Here is an 18135-nt window from a genome sequence, read left to right as displayed (position 1 = left end):
CTGTGAGAGGCCTGTAGACACGGCTGGCAGCTCCCAGGGGGCCAAGGGAGGACTGGATTTGGAGACCTGGGGTTCAAATGGGGCGCCATGTCGGCTAAAGATGGGAGCCAAGGTTGGGATTCTTTCCCCGCGGAGGGATATTGTACTTTGACCCGACCCTTCACTTCCCCCTCGAAGTCCCCCCGCCTTCCTACTGCGCCCCAGCGGCGGGTCGCTTGGCGGAGCAATCCCTGCCCTTGCCCGCCCGGGGGAAGAAGTCCCGGGCCCACTGAAGTCGATTCCAAGATGGCGGCGCAGTCGCGGGGCCGCCGCGAGGACTCTTAACGGAACGGGGGGGGGGGGGCGTGTTTGGAGCGACCGCCTCAAACGCTGTGAAAAAGAGGGCAACGGCTCCCCAGTGAGAAACCAGGCCCACCAAGCGAACATTTCGGGTGAGTGGTTCAAAAGCGCGCTACTCACGTAACGTACGCTGTGGTACGAACAGAGAGGCGTACGCATCGAGGGCGGAGCGTAGAAGCTGTTGGTGAATAGCCCTCTTGGGCGTGAGGGAGCTGCGTAAGTAGCGTAGTAGGAGTTATTCGATCGGCCTCTAGGGGTCGCCGCTGGAGCAGCCTGGACAGCCGCGACGGTGCTGCGCAAACGGCGTAATAGGACAGGGCGCAGAGTGCGTAGCGTGGGAGAGGTGGTTGGGTAAAGCGTTGGATGCAGAGTACGCTGAGGGCGTAGAATGTTTTCGGGAATACTTGTAAGGAAGCACGTGGGAATGAAATCAAATCGGCTTCTTCGCAGAGACTTTCCTGGTTTTGAAGAGGTTTAAGCTAATTGTCCATAAACAGCATAAAATAACTTATGCATTTTTGGCTTATGGTCTTATCCACACGGTAACTCCCAGGTCGGGAAAACAAAATAATCCCATTGACCAGAAACGCAGCGCACTTAAGATGTATGGACTAGACCAGTGATGGCGAACCTATGGCACGGGTGCCAGAGGTGGCACTCAGAGCCCTCTCTGTGGGCACTCGCAAACAGAGTCCCCCCCCCTCCTCACATCTAGGCTTGCCTGGGCTGCTGGGCTCGATTATTAGCATTAAACCTAAGATTATTAGCATTAAACCTAGTTTTGGGGAAGCAGTGTAGATAACCCTGTTAAACGCTGTTAAACTGATTTTCATGCGAAGAACTAAAGTGCAATCCTTTACCTGGGAGTAAGCTCGGTTGCTGGCAATGGGACTTGCTTCTGAGTAAACCCTCCTAGGGTTGTGATTCACCCATTGGAAGAGTTTCACCATTGCTTCAAAGCAAAGCCACCAACTACCACCAAGCTTACTCCCGAGTAACGCACGTCTCGAAACGTTTTTCTACACTAAAACCTCAGTATTCAGGTTAAATTGCCGTGTTGGCACTTTGCGATAAATAAGTGGGTTTTGGGTTGCAATTTGGGCACTCAGTCTCAAAAAGGTTCGCCATCACTGGACTAGACTAGTCTTTGCCTGTGGTGTGAAGTGAATTTTCGTTTTGCTATCCAGTCTAAGCCCCTTATTCCCAGTTTAAATTTACTGGGTGCTGATTGTTGTAGCTTTGCATAGATTGCGCTGCCAGTCACCTAAGAAGGTCCCCCTAGTAAGCCTACTTACAAAAACAGCGGAAGAAGCACGCCTGCCTGAGTAGGGCTGCCAGCCTCCAGGTGTGGCCTGGAGATCTCCCACGTTTAAAACTGATCTCCAGACTTCAGAGATCAATTCCTCTGGAGAAAATGGCTGCTTTGGAGGGTGGGACTGTGGCATTATATCCCACTGATGCCCCTCTCCAAACCCTACCCCTTCCAAAGTTCCATTCCACCCTCCCAGATACTGAGGAATTTCCTAACCCCAACAATAGTCACACTGATCCACAGCAGTATCCCCCAAACAAAAGCCAGACAATACTTTTTATTAAGACTGAATAAAACAGCACAGTGTGGTGGTGAACCTATGGCACTCCAGATGTTTATGGACTACAATTCCCATCAGCCCCTGCCAGCATGGCCAATTGGCCGCTAGGACTTGGAAGACCCAGGCTTGACTCCTCACTCTTCCATGGTGACCTTGGGATAGTCCAGGGGTGGCCAACCTATATTGTTCCAGATGTTCATGGAGTACAATTCCCATCAGCCCCTGCCAGCATGGCCATTTAGGCGCTAGGACTTGGAAGACCCAGGCCTGAATCCCCACTCTGCCATGGTGACCTTGGGATAGTCCAGGGGTGGCCAACCTATGGTGTTCCAGATGTTCATGGACTTCAATTCCCATCAGCCCCTGCCAGCATGACCTGGGATGGCCAACCTCTGGTGCTCGATGTTCATGGAGTACAATTCCCATCAGCCCCTGCCAGCATGACCTGGGATGGCCAACCTCTGGTGCTCGATGTTTATGGAGTACAATTCCCATCAGCCCCTGCCAGCATGGCCAGTTGGCCATACTGGCAGGGGCTGATGGGAATTGTAGTCCATGAACACCTGGAGTGCCATAGGTTCGTCACCACCTTCTTCATCATCTCCTCAATTAAAAAAAAACTCCAAAAGGATGTTTTGTTCAATCCTATCACAGACCAATCTTTTAAAAACCTGACTTTGTGGTTATCCGTATCGTAGCTTTCAGGGTATTGGCTTTTGCTGGAGTGGCTGCAGCTATTAAGCCTGACAAAATAATATAATGTTTGAGTAATGCCTAGAAGGACAGTTGTGATTAACAGCTAGCGAAATCTAAGAAGGTTTTGCAAGAAGGGATCAGCTGAATCTGAGCATCTCTCCTTGCCTGTCTCCAGTGCTAATATGCATCAACCCTAAGCTATTGCAAAATATATTTTCAAAAATACATATTTTCAGAGTTAAAATACAAACGTAGCTTTGCAGATTGGTAATTGGTGCCAAAAGCAAGCAATTTCAAACGAGCAACAATGCTGCAAGCTTGGTGACTTCAAAAAGAAAGGCTTTGATCTGTCGAGCGTTGGCGTGGCAACAAAAAATTCCTTTGGAAACAACTTGGCCACTTCTCTTTAGGCTTGAGGCTTGTTGTTTGCATTGTCAGATGTCATCATGTCTAGATTCCCATCTGGTGTGTGGTGTGTAATTTGGAGTTCCCCCACCCTCCCTGTTTTCTCACCCCTGTCCCCCCCAGGCAGAGCAAAGATGGCCCCAGCTTGTGAACAGCTGCAGTTTCACTTCCCCGGCTATGGGGACGGGGTGTTGCGCCGGATGGACCAGTTGCGGGAGCAGCGGCGCTTCTGTGACGTGACAGTGCAGGTGAACGAGCTGCGAGTTCCTGGGCACCGTGTTGTCTTTGCAGCCTGCTCCCCTTTCCTGCGGGACCAGTTCCTGCTCAACGACTCCGAAGAGGTGTCCGTCTCGCTCTTCCAGAGCCCCGAGATCGGGCACCAGCTTCTGCTGTCCTGCTACACGGGGTGCCTTGAGGTCCCCGTCAAGGAGCTCGTCAACTACCTGACGGCCGCTTCGTTCTTGCAGATGGGCCACGTGGTGGAATGCTGCGCCCAGGCGCTGTCCCGCTACTTAGTGCCCAAGGCTGATGCCCGGCGGCGGGAGGAGGAAGAGAAGGGGAAGTGCTTACAGGAGGAGGAGGAGGAGGAGGAGGAGAAGTATCGCCCTTCTGCACTCAGAGGGAGGGCACGTTCTGAGGAAGGGGTGACGGAGGGGTCTGATTTTGCCCCCCATAGCTCCTGCAGCCCCTCCTCCCCAACAATCTCACTCTCTCTTATCAACTCAGCGGTGGAGCTGACTCGCAGCTACCTGCAGGGTTGCTTGGATGAGGAGACGAGCAGCGGAGCCCTCCCTTTCCCGCCCCCAGCCCCCGCTCCTGGCTCCCAGTGGAGGCGCTACCCCTTGCACTGTCACCGACGCAGCACAGCCACGGCTTACAGGGACCGGAGGCCGGGCGGCGGGGCGGCGGGGTGGAAGGCGCCCGAACTGGAGCGCCCGTACCGCTGCCCGCGCTGCAGCAGGGTCTTCCAGCAGCTGGGCCATTTCGTGAGCCACGTGCAGGAGCACAAGCTCTTCCTGTGCCTGCGCTGCGGCAAGGTCTTCTCGCAGAAGAGCAACCTGACGCGGCACATCCGGGTGCACACGGGCTTCAAGCCGTTCCAGTGCCCCGTCTGCCGCAAGTGCTTCACCCAGAACGCCACGCTGCAGGACCACCTCAACCTGCACAGCGGCCTCAAACCCCACCGGTGCAACTACTGCGACATGCACTTCACCCACAAGCCGGGCCTGCGGCGCCACCTCAAGGAGATGCACGGCAAGAGCGCCTTCGAGAACAGCCACGAAGAGATCGAAGAGGTGACCGTTGGCTTTGATTGATGCGGGGGGACGGCTGGCTGGCTGGCTGCCAACTGGACAGCGGGCTCTTCCCCTGAGGCCAGGATATCTTGTTTGGGTGAGAGGGGCGGTGGAAGCGCAAGAAACCTGCCACAGGCTGAACTCGATGTCTTGGAGGGAGGCGATCCCACAAGCCCACTTGCTCCATTGCTCATCGGAAGGGAAATGATGCAATCCAAGTGTTCCCTTTTGATAGAGAGAGAGGCCACGGACTGTTCAGTTTCCTAGACAGGATGAGATCATTCCAAGCACAGAGGGGACCAAGACCATTGGCTCAGGTCTCATGTTGGCTTCTCTGGGATGTTATTCCTTCCCGGCGCAGAAGGGACCCTGCTGTCAAAATCGGGGAGACGGTTGCCTCAGGGGGAAGGTTCTCAGTGTCACGAAGGGAGCAGCTGGGGAAGATCTGACCCCTGTTCCGCAAGGCGCTGGACAGTTCTGCTGGGTGGGACCCATTGGAACATAGGGGGGAGTTCGCAAGGACGCACTCTTGCCCTTCGGTTCTGTACGGATTGTGTCAGAGAACTAGGGATAGCACTTGAAAAAACAATTCTGAATTTTAAAAATTTGGGTTTTACAAAGGGTTTCCACACTGGCATTCTGGATTATTGGGGTATCCTGTTTTTTAAAAAATTATGTCCATTATTCCTTACGGAGCACTCTTTTCAGGGGGCTGGAATGGCTGGTGTAGAACCACGGGGCATCCAAATTGCATGGAAACTAGTACTGCCTGTCCACTAAAGACCCCTGAAGTTTCAGGCGAATTGGATCAAGGTGGCACTGACTTGTCTCTGTTGTTCCTTATGGGGGAAAAATGAAATTCTGTGCTTTCTCCTGGGCAAAAGAAGCCAAACACACAAGAGCGGCCACCAGGCGAAAGCCAGTGCAGATGCAGGTAAAGCAAAAAACCCCATCAGACCCAATGTCAAACCATAGAAGCCAAGCAGAACCTACATGGGTCTAGGAAGGCCAGCCCAGCAGAGCCAGTTTCACGCCAGAGAATCTAAAAAGGGAACCCTTGGCAAGGTCAACAAAACTGGGGAAATGTAAGAGACGCAGACCTGGGAGCATTAAAATGCCAGCCCCAAACAGTTCCAGAATTTTTCAGGATCTGCGTTTTGGTATTCCAAAAAAAAATCCATAAATTGTTCCTATTATTCTCATATATCCCAAAAATATCAATAAGGTTGGGGGGGGGGGGCATCAGAGGTGGGATCCAGCAGGTTCTCACAGGTTCCCGAGAGTAGGTGACTAATTATTTGTGTGTGCCGAGAGGGGGTGACTAATTGGTGATTTTGCCACGTGATTTTGGCCTTAGTTACGCCCCTCCTCTCAGCAGTAGCGCGCAGAACTTGAAGCAGTCTACCAGGAGGTGCACCGGCGTGCGTGGCAGCCTGCGCCTGCGGGCATTCGTTTCCCGCCCAAGGACTGGCGCAGTGGCTGCGTCCTTGCCACAGCCCCGCCCAGGAATGCCCCGCCACCGGAATGCCCGGTTACGCCCCCGTTGAGCCCCGCCCAGCCCCATTGGCGCTACGCCATAGTTTGAATCCCACCACCATGGGAACCTGTTACTAAAATTTTTGGATCCCACCACTGGGGCACATATCTTCAGACCTCAAATGTCCAAATGCACGTCCCATGAAGCGTAGCTCTAGCGGGGCAGGGTGTGCAATTTTAATAATAATCGGGCTTACGCCCCCCGTGTGGGTGTGGTGGGCGTTGCGGGGCGGGGGTGTTCTGGGGTGGCGCGGGGGCGGAGGACGCACCAGTGCACTGGGCGCTTTCTCCCCTTGCTATGCCTCTGAGCTTCACATTGAATTAGCCCAGTGGTGGCGAACCTTTGGCACTCCAGATGTTATGGACTGCAATTCCCATCAGCCCTTGCCAGCATGGCCAATTGGCCATGCTGGCAGGGGCTGATGGGAATTGTAGTCCATAACATCTGGAGTGCCAAAGGTTTGCCACCACGGGATTAGCCTTTTTCCTGTCCCCCCTCAGGCGCCCTGAGATATCTCGAGACCATCTTGGAGTCAGCTCGTTCGGTTGGGGCGGGTTTTGCAACCGAGGCTTCCTTCAGGCCCTGGCTTTGGAAATTCCCCGCTCTGCAGGTCCGTCAGTTTTTAGATGGCGAGACAGAAATCAGTTTGTTTTGCCCAAATTGCCGGCTCAGCGGGGCTGGGTCGCTGCAGCCTCCCCAGTGCTGCTTTCTCCTTGTGTTTGTGGAGTCACCAGGAAACGAGGGCGGGACTACCAGCCGCCTGCCTTGATTGGCCTCCCCCGTGTTGTGGAGCAAGAGGTTGGAGCTCAGTAGTGCCAGGATGCTGAAAGCGGACGATGCAGAGAGGCTTCCGGCTAGGGAGCATTCAGGGCTGCGTGCCGGGTTGTGTGGAAAGATTCCCCGGGTCAGTGAGAATGTCGAGCCATCGCATGTTTGAGTAAAAGGCCAGAGGGGGGAGCCGCCTGCCATTGGGAAGGGATGGCAAAACTGAAGAGCCAGCATGGTGTAGCGATTAAGAGCAGAGGCCTCTCATTTGACGAAGCACGTTTGCTTCCCTGATCCTTCCCGTGAAGCCTGCTGGGTGACCTCGGGCCACACGGTTCTCTCAGAACTCTCTCAGCCCCACCTGGCTCATAAGGTGTCTGTTGTGGGGAAGGGAAGGCAATTGTAAGCCTCTTTGAGATGCCTTAAAGGTAGAACAAAAGGGGGTATATAAACACCAACTCTCCCTGTTCTAACCTGGATAGCTTTAAAAGGGGCTTGGACAGATTGATGGAGGAGAAGTTGATTTATGGCTACCAATCTTGATCCTCCTTGATCTGAGATTGCAAAAGCCTTAGCAGACCAGGTGCTCGGGAGCAGCAGCAGCAGAAGGCCATTGCTTTCACATCCTTCATGTGAGCTCCCAAAGGCACCTGGTGGGCCACTGCGAGTAGCAGAGAGCTGGACTAGATGGACTCTGGGCTGATCCAGCTGGCTTGTTCTTATGTTCTTATGTTGGGCAGCGTGGCATTCTGAACTGGGCCAGTGTCCCCATTCCCAGCTCAAGGAAATCATGAACCATCCATCCAAAATGTAGGGCAGAATTGAGAGGGTTTAGAACAGGGGTCTGCAACCTGCATCTCTCCAGATGTTCATGGACTGCAAATCCCAATTGGCCATGCTGGCAGGAGCTGATGAGAATTGTAGTCCGTGAACATCTGGAGAGCCGCAGGTTGCAGACCCATGAGCGAAGACAGGCGCCCAGATAAAATAGGAATACATCTCTATCAGCTCTTCAGCATGGCCAATTGGCCATGCTGGCAGGAGCTGATGAGAATTGTAGTCCGTGAACATCTGGAGAGCCGCAGGTTGCAGACCCATGGTTTAGCAGATAGGCAGAGGCGAGGGGAGGGCCCCATTCTACCTTCTGTTGCTAGAGTGGAGTGCTGTGAATCACCTGCTGCCAAATTATCTGGTGGCAGGTAGGAATTCTGGATCCCGCCTGGGCAGAGAAGACCTGGCCGCTCTCCGGGCGGGAGGTAAGAATCCTCCTTTGAACCTGAGCCCTCTGAGTCCTCCCGCATTTGGGAACGGAAAGCTTCACACAGCAGGAAACCTCCTAGGTCAGGGGTAGGGAACCTGCGGCTCTCCAGATGTTCAGGAACTACAATTCCCATCAGCCTCTGTCAGCATGGCCAATTGGCCATGCTGGTAGGGACTGATGGGAATTGTAGTTCCTGAACATCTGGAGAGCCGCAGGTTCCCTACCCCTGTCCTAGGTGGTGAGTGGCTCTTGAAAGGTTTGGCATCCCATTTCTTGAGTCCAGGGTTCACAACTGGGAGGCCTAGTTCCTAGGTCCAGCGCCTTCGTGCATCCTGGCTCCGTCCATGGGGCAATTCTGGGGAGGGATGCTTCTGGGAGCGGAGTGGACTTCCTCGGCTTGAGAACCGAGCACACGAAGCAGCAGTATGGTCCACTGGGATGGGCTCTCCGGGTCTCAGTTTTGTGCAGGGCTCTCTCAGCTCCTGCTGCTGGAGCCACAGATGCGAGAGACCGCCGGGGTCTTCCACGTCCAAAATAGATTCCACACTCCTGGGCGATGGCTCCATCTTTAGGATGGCGGGATCCCGTAGGAGCCCAGTCGGCCCCAGAATTCCGGACCGGCAGCTTCTTTTCAGAATCCCACCAGGTCGACTTTGTAGTAGGGAGAGGCGTTCCCAGTGTTTTCCTTTTAAAAGAGACCTCTGTTTTGAAACGTCGATGCCTGTGTTTTTTGTTAAAGCTGCCACCTACCTCGAAAGCCGGTGAGAAAAGCACGGCAAGGGAAAACCGAGGGGCCCTTTGATCTGCCGGCTCGTTCTTTTTCCCAGCCTGCCTCGCCCCGAGGCTGCCACGGTGTCTTCTGCGCAGAAGCCATGTTCCCACAGCCACATCGGCCAGGGCACCGGTCCTTTCCCCGCCCTGGGTTTGCTGGCTTGGTTCTCTCTTCCCCACCTCTTTCTCCCCACCTTTTCCCGCCTCCTCCTGTTGTCATTAATATTCTTTGCTGTCCGAAGCCTTCGGAACCAGCTCTCATCTTTGAGGACCACGAGAGGGTGAAAAAAGGTAGCAGCTCTCGTGGAGGTTTTTGGTCCCTGCCAGAGATGGGATCCAGCAGGTTCTCACAGGTTCCCGAGAGTAGGTTACTAATTATTGGTGTGTGCCGAGAGGGGATTACTAATTGGTGATTTTGCCACGTGATTTTTGCCTTAGTTACGCCCCTCCTCTCAGCAGTAGCGCGCAGAACTTGAAGCAGTCTAGCAGGAGGTGCACCAGCATGCATGGCAGTCTGCGCCTGCGCGCATTCGTTTCCCGCCCAAGGACCGGCGCAGCGGCTGCGTCCTTGCCACAGCCCCGCCCAGGAATGCCCCGCCCCAGGAATGCCCGGCCACGCCCCTGTCGTGCCCCACCCATCCCCATTGGCGCTACGTCACTGTTTGAATCCCACCACCATGGGAACCTGTTACTAAAATTTTTGGATCCCACCACTGGTCCCTGCCCATGTTCAGCAGTCTTCCTTCTAGATACCTGATGAAGGAAACGTCGACTCTGAAAGGCTCACGCCCTGAACATCATCTTGGCCTCCACATTGCTGATGGACTCGAATCAAACTGTTCCGCTACAGTCCCGTGTTTGACTGAAATGCCAGGAATGGTGGGATGGCGAAACTGGGGAGCTGTGGAAGGGTTACTCTCTTGCATGTGTCGGCGCTTCAGCAGTGCCAAGCGAAATCGCACCCGTGTAACGGATGGCGAAAGAGCAAGCTCTGGGGAAGCCTAGCGCAGTCTCTCCTCCAGGTGCTCTGATCTAATGCGCCACATCACAGGTAGAGCTGGGACAGGTGTTCAGCTGCCATACCTTTTTTTAAAAAAATGCTGGGGGAATGAAGAAAAAGAAGAAGAAAACCGAGGGGCCCTTTGATCTGCCGGCTCGTTCTTTTTCCCAGCCTGCCTCCCCCCCCCCCCCTTTCTCTCCTGTAGAAGACTCAAAGGTTCTTACAATTTCCTTGCCCTTCCCCCCTCACAACAAACACCCTGTGAGGTAGGTGGAGCTGAGAGAGCTCCGAGAAGCTGTGACTAGCCCAAGGTCACCCAGCTGGCGTGTGGGGGAGTGTACAGGCTAATCTGAATTCCCCAGATAAGCCTCCACAGCTCAAGTGGCAGAGTGGGGAATCAAACCCGGTTCCTCCAGATTAGAATGCACCTGCTCTTCACCGCTACGCCACTGCTGTTCTACTGATCTGCTGGTCCTATAAAGTCTGTGATCTCTATCTTGGCCCCTCTGGGCATCACTGCCTTCAGCAGGTTTTCTTGGAACCCATTTTCTTCCTCAAAAAAATCTCCTCTGCTGGAACAAACCACCCTTTCTGGTTTTCCTCCATCTCACTGGAGCAGGAGGAATTCCAGAAGACCCTCCCCCCACCCCGAGACATCATCACCCCAGAAGCAGCCACCTCCATCACAGGGGGCTTGGCTCACTGTCTCACAGAGGTCTGTGAATAGACTCTGGTAGCCTTTAGTGGCAGTGGCAACTTCCCTGTTCTCAAAATGTAAAAACGGTCCAGAGGCTGAACAGGACTGGATGTCTGCTAAAAAAAGCAGTTTTTGCTGGTGCTGGTGCTATGTGGAATCCAAGAAAAACAACAGTGTAGCTTAGCACCAGACAGGTAAAACATTTCACATCTGGCAACAGGCCACTGATTTCAGGGGGCAGTTGTGTGGATATGGAATTTTGCAGATCACCTGGGAGCCGTACACTGTCACAGCTGAACAATGGCAGCATAGTCCCGATCCAGTGGGATGTACTCCCAAAAAAACTTGCGTAAGCGTTGTTTAAGCCTTTCACTACCAGAATCAACTGGCTGTTGTGGGTTTTCCGCGCTGTGTGGCCGTGGTCTGGTTGTTTTAGCTCCTAACGCTTCGCCGGCATCTCCAGCTGGCACCTTCAGAGGTGCTGGCGCAAAGTTGGGAGCAAAAACTACTGGACCGCAGCCACGCAGCCCGGAAAACCCACAACAGCCAAATCTGGATATGGCCGCTTCTTTACGGTAAAAGATGGCCATATTTTCACATGCTGCCTTTATGGTACTGTGAGCATCTACATCAAATACTGGTTTTTTTTTATTTAAATCTGCATGATCTTCAGTGGATGCACAAGCTGACACATGCCGTATTGTATTTTTAAAAAATTGCAAACTGGTCCAGGCTAAATACAGAGAACAGGTGCTTTTTGCATGGTCTGTTGAACATCTCTGAGTGAGCTGGTTGTCTGCAGAGGCCTCGTTCCCTGTCTTGTTGAACTTGCTCACAGTTTTATCCTTGAAGCTGGATTTGGGGACATGAATTAACCTGGCTTGTCTGAAAAGATGACGTCTCCGACCGGTGCCAAGTCTGAGAGCCAGCGTGGTGGTGTGGTGAAGAGCGGGCGGATTCTAATCTGGAGAACTGGGTTTTGGTTTGCTGCTCCTCCACCTGAGCGGCAGAAGCTTATCTGGTGAACCAGTTGTGTTTCCACACTCCTGCATTCCTGCTGGGTGACTTTGGGCTAGTCACAGTTCTCTCAGGACTCTCTCAGCCCCACCTACCTCATCTCTTGTGGGGAGAGGAAGGGAAAGGAGCTTGTAAGCCATCCTGAGTCTCCTTACAGGAGAGAAAGGTGGGGTATAAATCCAAACTCCTCTTCATGAAGATTAAAGGTTGGCCATCCATCTGGCTCAAATAGCAAAGATTCTTCAGGTGCGGGGAGTGACACAACTGTCCCAGATTTAGACCTTTAATTATAAAGATGCAGACCTGTGCAAACAAACCTCTGTCCCAGGGGTCTTCAAACTATGGCCCTCCAGATGTTCATGGACTACAATTCCAAGTGGCAGGTCTGATGGGAATTGTAGTTTATGAACATCTGGGGGGCCATAGTTTGAAGACCCCTGCTCTGGCCCTTCAATCAGCAGCAGTGGTGTAGTGGTTAAGAGCAGGTGTACTCTAATCTGGAGGAACCGGGTTTGATTCCCCGCTCTGCCGCCTGAGCTGTGGAGGCTTATCTGGGGAATTCAGATTAGCCTGTGCACTCCCACACACGCCAGCTGGGTGACCTTGGGCTAGTCGCAGCTCTTCGGAGCTCTCTCAGCCCCACCTACCTCGCAGGGTGTTTGTTGTAAGCCCCTTTGAGTCTCCTTCAGGAGAGAAAGGGGGGATATAAATCCAAACTCCTCTTCTTCCCCATCTGAGCTATTCACAAGCATCTGCCAGGTACGTTCGCAGACACTCACAGGCTTTCACTGGCACTGTGCAGTTTGTAGCCAAAAGCGAAAGAATTAAACTTCTCCAATATATGGCGTATCTTTTAAGCTCTCTAGGGTTGTGAGGAAATACAAGAGGTAGAGATTGCTCCTGAGTCTGTCTCGGATCTCTCCCTTGCTAGGATCACGAGCCTTCCACACTGTTCTTTGCCCTCCTGGGACAGGCAGCGGGCAGCTGTGCGTTCATTACCCAGAGGCTCCTTTGGGCTTCGAGGGAGGAGTGGTGGCAACTGATCCTGTAGTGAGCGAGTGCGAGAGCAAAAACTAAACGACGCAGCGGGAGGAGATGTTTTTGCACTGGCGACTTGGAGGCCCAACTGGGCATGACTCTTCACCTGGTTTCATTTGGAGCACTGCAGACGCAAACCAGCCCTCGGGTGGGGAAGAAAGCGAAAGCAACTCTGAGGATGTGGTCATTTTGAAGTTCTTTTTGACGTGGTATATTATCTGGGCGTGCCTCCTGCCCTTGAGGGGTTTATCTATTACCTGTGGTTCTCCCCACAAACAGTAGAATACCTGCAAGTGGTTGACTTCGTTGTGCCAGGCACAAAACGTCTTGTGTCTGGCGTAGAACAGTGCCGCAAGGTGTAAAATCTGTTCCTGAGTTTCACCACTGCAAACAGCAGAAGGGGAAGGAATTATCCTTTACGTAAAGTACCATTTCCCCCATCTGTAACTATCATGCAAAGAGAAGGCTGGGCTAGAATCCCGCTCCCTGATATCTGGGGAATCCATGTTTAGTCATGTGACACACGTGCCCTTTCCCCAGTCTTGAAGTCCAGGAACATAAGAACAAGCCAGCTGGATCAGACCAGAGTCCATCTAGTCCAGCTCTCTGCTACTCGCAGTGGCCCACCAGGTGCCTTTGGGAGCTCACCTGCAGGAGGTGAAAGCAATGGCCTTCTGCGGCTGTTGCTCCCGAGCACCTGGACTGTTAAGGCACTTGCAATCTCAGATCAAAGAGGATCAAGATTGGTAGCCATGAATCGACTTCTCCATAAATCTGTCCAAGCCCCTTTTAAAGCTATCCAGGTTAGTGGCCCTCACCACCCCTGTGGCAGCATATTCCAAACACCAATCACACGTTGCGTGAAGAAGTGTTTCCTTTTATTAGTCCTAATTCTTCCCCCCAGCATTTTCAATGGGTGCCCCCCAGTTCTAGTATTGTGAGAAAGAGAAAAATTTCTCTCTGTCGACATTTTCTACCCCATGCATCATTTTATAGACTTAGCAGCTCCCTGTGATGTTGGCATGGACCAAGCTTGAATCAGCCTAGTGTCAGCATGAAGAAAAAGGAACCAGTGGTCAGAGCAGGAGGTTCTGAAGTTCTAGACTGCTGGTTTCCATGTTGTGTCGAAAGAAGGAGGCAGGTGCGCAGATTGTGGCTTCCTCCGGATGAGAAACTGGGTTTTGGGGATGCAACTCCGAATGAAAGATCGAAAGATTGTTTCTACCTTGCTGGCTCGCTAGGTTAACCACTGAAACAGAGAGGAGGCCGGTGCCGCCCGGTTTGGTAGGATGCTTTGCTCTCAAAAGGATGAAAAGCGTTTTCCAACATCTAAACAAACAAGGCTGGGCCTGGGAGAAAGTGAAACGCAGCCGGGGGTGACCTGAGCCCAAGGAAGGATGTTTGTTGTGGCTCAGGAATCCGAGACGCTTCTCTGCACAGTAGCTGAGATGGGTGCGCAAAACAAGCATTACTCATCAGAAGAAAACACTAGGACATGGTTAAGGATTATGGTGATGGTTGCCAAAGAAGGTAATGAGGCTTAAGCTGGTAATAGCCTAGGCTAGGAGGAAGGCGCGCGTGCTGCGTTAGTGAGATCTAACATTTGATGCCGAGTCTTAAGTGGTAGGCTTTTCTGAGAAGCGGCTGTTCAAAGGGAGCTGGATCAGATCTCTGGGCTGACTCTCTAATGTTGCTTTTCTGCATTGCCACATTTCCTGCCCCCCCCCGCCCCCCGAATCTCTGTTAAAGAAAACATCCCTCTGAAGGATGGCCCAGGATAACCTCATCTCATCAGATCTCAGAAGCTAAGTAGGGTAAGTTCAGGTTAGTACTTGGATGGGAGCCCACCAAGGAATTGTAGGGTCACTACACAGAGGCAATGGCAAACCACCTCAGAACGTCTCTGGTCTTGAAAACTACAGCAGGGGGGGGCAACCTATGGTGCTCCAGATGTTCATGGGCTACAATTCCCATCAGCCTCTGCCAGCATGGCCAATTGGCAGAGCTGATGGAAATCATAGTCTATGACAGTGGTGGCGAACCTACGGCACGGGTGCCAGAGGTGGCACTCAGAGCCCTTTCTGTGGGCATGCGTGCACAGAGTCTGTCATGTGGAGGGGAGGAAAATCACCCCCCTGCACACACATCTAGGCTGGTCTGGGCGCAATCGTTTACCTGGGAGTAAGCTCGGTTGCTGGCAACGGGACTTGCTTCCGAGTAAACCCTCTTAGGGTCGTGATTCACCCATTTGAAGTGTTGCCTCACCAAGCTTACTCCCGAGTAACACGTTTCTAAACTAAAACCTCAATATTCAGATTAAATTGCCGTATTGGCACTTTGCGATAAATATGTGGGTTTGGGGTTGCAATTTGGGCACGCGGTCTCGAAAAGGTTCGCCATCACTGGTCTATGAACATCTGGAGGGCGGTAGGTTGGAGAGTCCTGATCAAAACATCATGTTCTTAATCAGGGGTGGCCAACCTATGGTTCTCCAGATGTTCACGGGCTACAATTCCCATCAGCCAATTGGCCATGCTGGCCGGGGGCTGATGGGAATTGTGGTCCATGAACATCTGGAGCACCATAGGTTGGTCCCCCCTGCCTCCTACAGCGTCACCATAAATGGGCTACAACTGTGACAACGCTTTCCACCCCCGTGACTATCCCTCTCAGTACTAGATGCTGACAACACACAACAGGGTGTGGAGTAGAATGTCAGACACGCCGCTGTCAATTCCTGGCCTGGTCCGGATCCCTGTCTGGCTCAGCAAGACTCTGACCTTCTTACATCAACGTTTTTTCCATCCTTAGCTGTCAGGCAGAACACTGCAAATTTGGACTCAGGCTATTTGCTGTTCCTCTGGAGCTTTTAATTATTAGATGGGTTCTTTCCCCTTTAATGTGAACTATCCCACCCTATAAATTACCTCCAATGCACTCCCAAATTAAAGGTTTTGGTATTTGTAAACAAAAAAATCGACCCGGAAGATGCCCCGTTTTTTAATCTACCAGAGCACCTCCTTCATTGAACTCTGGTCTCGGCCCTACACTGGGACCTCGGGCATCTTAACTACTTTCCTGCTGGGAGCACCTTAGCTACAAGGGGGCGGGGGGGGGGCGTGTTGCACCCGGCACGCGCCTGGGGGTGGGGATCTAACTCAGGTTTTGCCCAGGGCTCCAGTTTGCCTAGTTACGCCACTGGTTCTTGGCGATAGGAGCTCCTTCGACTTCAGGCGAGGGGAATGTGCTGACGTCGAAAGACTGGGGTGAGGATGGAGAGCTGGACAGGCTGGATTTGTGTGGCTTTTTAAATTGGGGAGCCCTTAATTAATTTTCCCGTCTCGCTGCAGTCTTCAGTTTCGGTTTTGCGGTCAAGCTGCCGTTGCTGATGCGGCATCCCCTGTGCTGATTTGGCACAAAATAAATATTTTGCAGCGCGCAGTGGAACTTGGAGAGACGGCGGTTCAGTTCGTTTGTTCGGGGCTCGCTGCCTCCCTTCCCCACCCACCCCTAAAGGCAGAAAAGTCCAGCACATGGGTAAGGTGGCTCTCTGAAGGAGAAGCCATGGGGGGGAGATAATAACACTCCCCCCCCCCATCCATCTAGAACCAGGGGGCATTCATTGAAAATGCTGGGGGGAAGAATTAGGACTAATAAAAGGAAATACTTCTTCACGCAACGTGTGATTGGTGTTTGGAATATGCTGCCACAGGAGGTGGTGATGGCCACTAACCTGGATAGCTTGAAAAGGGGCTTGGACAGATTTATGGAGGAGAAGTCGATCTATGGCTACCAATCTTGATCCTCCTTGATCTCGGATTGCAAATGCCTTAGCAGACCAGGTGCTCAGGAGCAGCAGCAGCAGAAGGCCATTGCTTTCACATCCTGCATGTGAGCTCTCAAAGGCACCTGGTGGGCCACTGCGAGTAGCAGAGTGCTGGACTAGATGGACTCTGGTCTGATCCAGCTGGCGTGTTCTGATCTCTGGCTTCAAGCAACCAGTCATAAAACCTCACCACGGTCAAAGAAGTATTTCTGTGTGGGGTGTTCAGTGGGGTGACCATTTTGGGATCGGGAGACATTACGAGAGTCACTGAGATATAAGAAACCTCGTTGAATTAAGTTCTGAAATCTGAAGTCTGGTTTTGCGCTGGCCTCTTCCCTGAGCCTTCTGGATGGGGCAGGCCACTGACCTTTAAAGTATGTGGCATGGGTGCTGATGTGTCCCCAGGGGCGCGTGGGCATCCTTTCCCAGCAAGGCACGTGGGCACTTGTTTTCCTGCTAGCTGGGAGCGTGTCAGTTCAGGGACACCGGAGTGCCCGTCAAAGAATCGTCAAAGAGTCCTTTCCGGGAAGCAGTGAGAAAAATGTGTCCAGGATCATTTTGATAGATGCTAAGCGAGGAGGGACGGGCGGGTGACTGCTTGATTTAGAAGCTGCCCAGTGGGGGGGGGGGGGGCGGGGGGGTTCCAGCATTGCTTAAGTCCTGTTGAGGATAAATCCTGAGCAGGAGAACTGTAATGAACCTGTATTGTCGAAGGTTTTGACGGCCGGAATCACTGGGGTGCTGTGTGCTTTCCGGGCTGCATGGCCGTGTCCTAGCAGCATTCTCACCTGATGTTTCACCTGTGGCTGTGGCTGGCATCTTCAGAGGATCTTCAGATGCCAGCCACAGATGCAGGTGAAATGTCAGGAGAGAATGCTGCTAGAACACGGCCATGCAGCCCGGAAACCACACAGCACCCTTGTAATGAATCTGTTTGTGAAGAAGCTGTGTTCTAGGCAGACTGCATGGGGGAAACCAGAGGCAGCTTTAGCATTTCAAGTTGGGCCTCCCCAGCACTTAGGAGGAGGAGCGGGGAGGAGGAGGAGGAGTAGTTTGGATTTATATCCCCCCTTTCTCTCCTGCAGGAGACTCAAAGGGGCTGACAATCTCCTTGCCCTTCCCCCCTCACAACAAACACCCTGTGAGGTAGGTGGGGCTGAGAGAGCTCCGAGAAGCTGTGACTAGCCCCAGGTCACCCAGCTGGCGTGTGTGGGAGTGCACAGGCTAATCTGAATTCCCCAAATAAGCCTCCACAGCTCAAGCGGCAGAGCTTGGAATCAAACCCAGTTCCTCCAGATCAGAGTGCACCTGCTCTTAGCCACTGCTCTTAGAGCTTAGAGAATCAGCCCAAAGGGCTTTTATGTTCTACAAGCGTCCAGGCGTCAGTCCAAGGCTCCTGGCATTCTGATAATGACCCCAAATTTGCTGTCTGCTGCCTTGGTCCTTTTGTTCCCGGTGCTAATTCCACCCCCAAATCCCAGTAACCTGTTTCCAGCATTCCCAGTTTCCTCCTGGAGTGCAGAGGTAGGCGTTGGAGGCCATTGTTCCTCCTGAGTAATCCATCACTTGCTTTGTCCTGGCCTGTTCTGCCCGTGGGAAGCGTGGCAGAGGTCTTACCAGCTTCTCTTCTCCTTACTGAGGCCTCAGTTGCCTCGGTTCACTGGCAGAGACGCTGAAGAGCAGGCAGGCAGCCTTCCTCGGGGCATCAGAGTGGGAAGGGAGAGGAGGGCAGGGTTTCAACAGGGCCAAGAGAGCACTTTCCCACAGCGGTCTGCAACCTGCGGCTCTCCAGGTGTTCGTGGTCTACAATTCCGATCAGCCCCTGCCAGCATGGCCAATTGGCTGATGGGAATTATAGTCCACGAACACAGGCATATGGGCATTGTAGTCCATGGA

General features: G+C 52.9%; 1 protein-coding gene across 1 annotated transcript; it reads left to right on the top strand.

Annotated features, from left to right (window-relative positions):
* The first annotated feature begins 240 nt into the window (after positions 1–240).
* On the top strand, positions 241–5135 carry LOC125435091 (zinc finger and BTB domain-containing protein 26-like). Its single transcript, XM_048501129.1, has 2 exons — positions 241–431; positions 3156–5135. The coding sequence occupies exon 2, from the start codon at positions 3167–3169 to the stop codon at positions 4346–4348; it is 1182 nt and encodes a 393-aa protein (XP_048357086.1). The 5' UTR covers positions 241–431; positions 3156–3166; the 3' UTR covers positions 4349–5135.
* Positions 5136–18135: the final 13000 nt, after the last annotated feature.

The sequence above is a fragment of the Sphaerodactylus townsendi genome, linkage group LG06 (assembly GCF_021028975.2).
Source record: "Sphaerodactylus townsendi isolate TG3544 linkage group LG06, MPM_Stown_v2.3, whole genome shotgun sequence".
In the NCBI taxonomy this organism is placed as follows: domain Eukaryota; kingdom Metazoa; phylum Chordata; class Lepidosauria; order Squamata; family Sphaerodactylidae; genus Sphaerodactylus; species Sphaerodactylus townsendi.
Note: the sequence above shows the minus strand (reverse complement) of the source record. Positions and strands in the feature narration are given on the sequence as shown.

Excerpts from the sequence above, each read along its gene's own strand:
- LOC125435091 (XM_048501129.1), top strand. The coding sequence starts at position 3,167 with ATGGCCCCAGCTTGTGAACAGCTGCAGTTTCACTTCCCCGGCTATGGG.